General features: G+C 65.3%; 2 protein-coding genes across 2 annotated transcripts in view; one reads left to right on the top strand and one right to left on the bottom strand.

Annotated features, from left to right (window-relative positions):
- NOC4L (nucleolar complex associated 4 homolog) overlaps nucleotides 1-805 on the bottom strand; it is a 9,509-nt gene extending 8,704 nt beyond the window's left edge. The window contains exons 1-2 of the mRNA XM_017513620.2: nucleotides 625-805; nucleotides 256-376 (exon numbers count right to left, since the gene is read on the bottom strand). Coding sequence (XP_017369109.1) covers nucleotides 256-376; nucleotides 625-741 — 238 coding nt within the window. The 5' untranslated portion in view covers nucleotides 742-805. The remainder of the gene's footprint in view (nucleotides 1-255; nucleotides 377-624) is intronic.
- Nucleotides 806-923: 118 nt separating this feature from the next.
- Nucleotides 924-4,470, top strand: part of DDX51 (DEAD-box helicase 51) — a 5,681-nt gene continuing 2,134 nt past the window's right edge. Inside the window, exons 1-11 of the mRNA XM_017513619.2 lie at nucleotides 924-1,482; nucleotides 1,697-1,847; nucleotides 2,071-2,216; nucleotides 2,380-2,451; nucleotides 2,613-2,719; nucleotides 2,941-3,049; nucleotides 3,128-3,273; nucleotides 3,509-3,698; nucleotides 3,791-3,906; nucleotides 3,985-4,101; nucleotides 4,173-4,274. Of these exons, the coding sequence (XP_017369108.1) occupies nucleotides 976-1,482; nucleotides 1,697-1,847; nucleotides 2,071-2,216; nucleotides 2,380-2,451; nucleotides 2,613-2,719; nucleotides 2,941-3,049; nucleotides 3,128-3,273; nucleotides 3,509-3,698; nucleotides 3,791-3,906; nucleotides 3,985-4,101; nucleotides 4,173-4,274 (1,763 nt within the window). The 5' untranslated portion in view covers nucleotides 924-975. The remainder of the gene's footprint in view (nucleotides 1,483-1,696; nucleotides 1,848-2,070; nucleotides 2,217-2,379; nucleotides 2,452-2,612; nucleotides 2,720-2,940; nucleotides 3,050-3,127; nucleotides 3,274-3,508; nucleotides 3,699-3,790; nucleotides 3,907-3,984; nucleotides 4,102-4,172; nucleotides 4,275-4,470) is intronic.

Raw genomic sequence — 4,470 nt, 5'->3', positions numbered from 1 at the left:
CTCAGAAAAAAAAAAAAAAAACAACATCAAATTACAAACGGGTGCAAAACAAACGCATTCGTCTAAACCCAGCTGCGGAGCACCCATGTCACCCCTCCCCAACGGCACTGCCCATCCTCCACGGTGGGTTTGGTGTGTCCTCCCACCGGCCTGCACGGCCTGTGCTAGGATTGGGGACGCTCATCCCACGGTGACAAAGCCTCCCTCCGACCCACAGAAAGAGGAAGAGCAGCCCTGAGGCCCTCCAGTGGTTACCTGTCATGACCATCTCCTCAGAGGGCAGCTGGCCCACAAACAGCTCTCCCCGCTCCAGCAACGCACCAAAAAGACGGCTGCACGTGCGGACTGCTTCCTGGATCTCCTCCTGGTCCTCAGACTGCAGGAGGCGGCGGCAGGGTGCCCAGCCGGGAACTGTCACCTTCGCCCCCGCCTAGGCCGCCCCTCACGCCTGCTCCCCTTCCCCTCGCGACGCCAGCCCCGTCGTCCCCAGCCCGTGACCCACGCGCCTCCCACCCTGACCCTCCAACGCCGTCTCTGAACCTCCCAGGGCCCTGCCGCCGCAGCCCCCCATTCGAGTCCCGCTCCGGGGCCACGACCCCACCCCTGCGACGCCGCCGGACCCACCTGCAGCACCGCCAGGATGTCGAAAACGGCGTTGGCCTCACTGCGGCTCGCCAGCACCGCCTCCAGCCGGCGGCCCAGCGCCCGGCGAGCGCCCGCGGCGCCCGGCTCCTGCTCCATGACGCTCCCAACGCAGAAAAACGTGGATGCCCGGCCGCCAGCGCTTCCGTGGCGTTGCCGCCGCGCGTAGAGTCCGACGTCATCTCTACGCGCCACCCAGACCCCACATTTGCGTGCCGCGCCCGAGTCCCAGGCGTGCTGTCGACGTCATCACCGCGCGCCGAGCCCGAGTCCCAGGCGTGCCGCGACGTCATCACCGCGCGCGCTGCCCGAGGCCCAGGCGTGCGGCTGGCAATGGCGCTGTTTTACGTTGCGCGGTACCCGGGACCCGAGGCGGCGGAGGTCGGGGCGCACGGCCGGGCCCGCACGCTGCTCGAGCGGCTGCAGAGCCGGGCCAGGGAGCGGCAGCAGCAGCGGGAGCCCGCGCCGACCGAGGCGGCTGCACCGACCGAGCCAGCAAGCAGGAAGCGACGGCGGCCCCGGCGGCGGCGGCGGGTGAACGGCTCGGAGCCGGAGAGCCCGGAGGCGCGTCGGGGAAAGCGGCGGAAGGCGGACGACGAGGACGCGGGCGCAGGTGGGCCGCGGCGCGCGGGGCGAGCGGGCTCCCTCCGAGGCGCCAGCGACCCGGTGCTGACGCGCTCCCCCGCAGGTGTCTGCCGGGCCGAAAGCAGCGAGGAGGCGCCGGGGGAGCGCAGCGCCCGCGCCAAGGCGGCTCCAGACGGACGGGTCCCGGAGGAGGCGGCCGGACCCCTGGCTCCCGGCCTGGTGCTCGGTGGATTCGGGAGGAGGAAGGCGCCGAAAGTGAGCGGCGGCGGCCGGGAGGGTGGTCGGCCTGGGAGTGGAGGCGGCTGTTCGATTTCTTCTCTGAAGGCTGCATGGAAAGCGTCTCTTGGGGCTGAGGAGCTGGAGACTCGAGAGGACGCTTCCCTGGCCTCCCTCCCACAGTCTCTTCTGCCCCGGGCTTCACCTGAGAACCTGCAAAGCACTCACCTAATTTCTTTGCTTTTGGTGGCAGGTCCAGCCTTTCCTGCCCAAGTGGCTGGCTGAGCCCAGCTGTGTCAGAAAGAATGTTACCGAAGACCTGGTTCCTATTGAGGACATCCCTGAGGTCCACCCTGACCTGCAGAAGCAGCTGCGGGCACACGGCATCTCGTCCTACTTTCCAGGTGCCCCAGCCCCGGGCAGGCAAATGAGGGGGCATTTCCCTGGGCACTCACACAAGAGGCTTCATGGCCACGGCGTGCCAAGTGTGGTCTCAGCACCCTCAAGCTCACGGTTCCCCCTTGGGTCTCCTCAGGCTGGTGCGCCGGTGCCCAGCCCAGAGACCACAGGCAGGGAGGTGGCAGGCCCAGGCGCAAACACAACTTTTCTCTCCCCTTCCTCATCCAGTGCAGGCAGCTGTGATTCCCGCTCTCCTGGAGAGTGCGGCCTGCGGGTTCCTGGTGGGCAGAGGCGGCTACCGGCCTAGCGACCTCTGTGTTTCTGCCCCGACGGGCAGTGGGAAGACTCTGGCCTTTGTAATCCCTGTGGTGCAGGTCTGTGTGGGGGGTCCCCTTCCCCTGAAGCAGGTGTGCAGAGCAGCCTTGCTGGTGTAGGCGTTCCTTCCCCCAGGTCTGTGTGGAGGTCCCCTTTCTCTGTAGCAAATGTGCAGAGGGCAGGGAACGGCTTTGCTGACGTGGGCGCTCCTTTCCCCCGTAGGCCCTGCTGTCAAGAGTGGTATGTCATGTCCGTGCCCTGGTGGTGCTGCCCACCAAGGAGCTGGCCCAGCAGGTACAAGGACTTTAGACCTGGAGCATGGCCCCACCAGCCTCAGCTTCCCTGCCGAGTGCACAGGGATCAGCCCCTAGGGGATCCAGACTAGATCCGGAGTCCTTTTTGCTGCAGTGGGGGACAGCAGCCATCTCCAGGCCAGTGACAAACTCTTCCTGCAGGTGAGCAAAGTCTTCAACATCTACACAGACACCACGCCTCTGAGAGTCTCCCTGGTTACAGGACAGAAGTCTCTGGCCAAGGAGCAGGAGAGCCTTGTCCAGAAAACGTACGTTGTGGCAGGACGTGGGTTTTTCAGGGGGGCCCTGCTGAGCCCTGCATGTGGCCTGAGGGACTGCCACGTTTAACTATCTGCTCCTGTGATGTGGAGGACCTGCCATCCGCCCCTTCCCTGGTGGGGTGGAGTCAGGGCTGCGGGCAAGGCCGCATCTTGCTTCTCTGGATCCCTGGAGAAAGCTGCCTTCTGTCAAGGCACTCTCCTTTCTGTAGAGCCGACGGGTACCGCTGCTTGGCTGACATTGTGGTGGCCACTCCCGGCCGCCTGGTGGACCACATAGACCAGACCCCAGGATTCAGCCTCCAGCAGCTCCGCTTCCTGGTAGGTCCCCTGCCCCTGGGCCTGGGCTTTGAGGTCAGGGCCATGCCACCCAGTCTCGGGCTCCTTGCCTCCCTGCAGATCATCGATGAGGCAGACCGGATGATTGACAGCATGCATCAGTCCTGGCTGCCACGGGTGGTGGCGGCCGCCTTCCAGAGCGAGGACCCTGCAGACCCCTGTGCCCTGCTCCAGCGAAGGCAGGCCCAGGCTGTGACAGCCGCCAGGTATCCGGCAGCATGCCCAGGTGCTGGCTCCGCCTAGCAGAGGCCTCTGCGCACAGCTCTCCGTTCTCATCACCCGGAGACAAGGCTGGCTGGAGCTCCAGTGCTCAGAACCATGTCATTCTGTCATGTGAGCCAGACCATTTTGCCCCTGGTCCACATGGCGTGAGGAATCCCATTCCCAGTGGTCTTGGGACAGCCACTGGCAGAGTGCCAGCAACACCCCCTTCTCTTCCAGTATCTGCTGTCCCCAGATGCCCCTGCAAAAGCTGCTCTTCTCAGCTACTCTGACCCAGAACCCCGAAAAGCTGCAGCAGCTGGGCCTCTACCAGCCCCGGCTTTTCTCCTCAGGGCTGGCACATAGGGGCCTGGAAGAGACAGACGAGGACAAGGAGTCAGGGAAGTACGCCTTCCCTGTGGGGCTCACAGTGAGTGGGACGCAGGGCAGAGGTTTGCGCTGGGAGCCTGGGGCCCCAACCCCCACCTCAACCCCACCCCCCACCCCCTGCCATCCCTGCAGCACCACTACGTGCCCTGCAGCCTCAGCTCCAAGCCGCTGGTTGTCCTGCACCTGGTCCTGGAGATGGGCTTCTCGAGGGTTCTCTGCTTCACTAACTCCCGAGAGAACTCCCACAGGTGAGGCCCCGCTGGGCTGGGGGCGGCAGAGGCAGCCTGGTCCCAGCAACCCTAGGCGCCAGCCTTTTCTCTGCCTAGGCTCTTCTTGCTGGTGCAAGCTTTTGGAGGTGTGGATGTGGCTGAGTTCTCCTCACGCTACGGGCCTGGCCAGAGGAGGGCGATCCTGAAGCAGTTTGAACAGGGGAAGATCCAGCTGTGAGTCCCTGGGCAGGGGCAAGGCCTCTGTGGGGTGGGTGCAGGGGCCCACAGTGTTCGTGTCCCGGCAGGCTCATCAGCACGGACGCCACTGCCCGGGGCATCGACGTGCAGGGTGTGGAGCTGGTGGTGAACTACGACGCCCCCCAGTACCTGAGAACCTATGTGCACCGGTGAGCGTGGCGACTGGGGTCCAGGGCGTTGTGAGTTCCTGGGCATCGTATGTGGGACCATCTGCCTGGTTTGGGGTGGGGTTGGCATGGAGAGAGGCCATTGCTGGTCAGACACTAGAAGGCCCGGGCTCGGGCCGGGCGCGGTGGCTCAAGCCTGTAATCCCAGCACTTTGGGAGGCCGAGGCGGGTGGATCAC

This window comes from Cebus imitator, unplaced genomic scaffold (assembly GCF_001604975.1).
Source record: "Cebus imitator isolate Cc_AM_T3 unplaced genomic scaffold, Cebus_imitator-1.0 Scaffold497, whole genome shotgun sequence".
In the NCBI taxonomy this organism is placed as follows: Eukaryota; Metazoa; Chordata; class Mammalia; order Primates; family Cebidae; genus Cebus; species Cebus imitator.
Note: the sequence above shows the minus strand (reverse complement) of the source record. Positions and strands in the feature narration are given on the sequence as shown.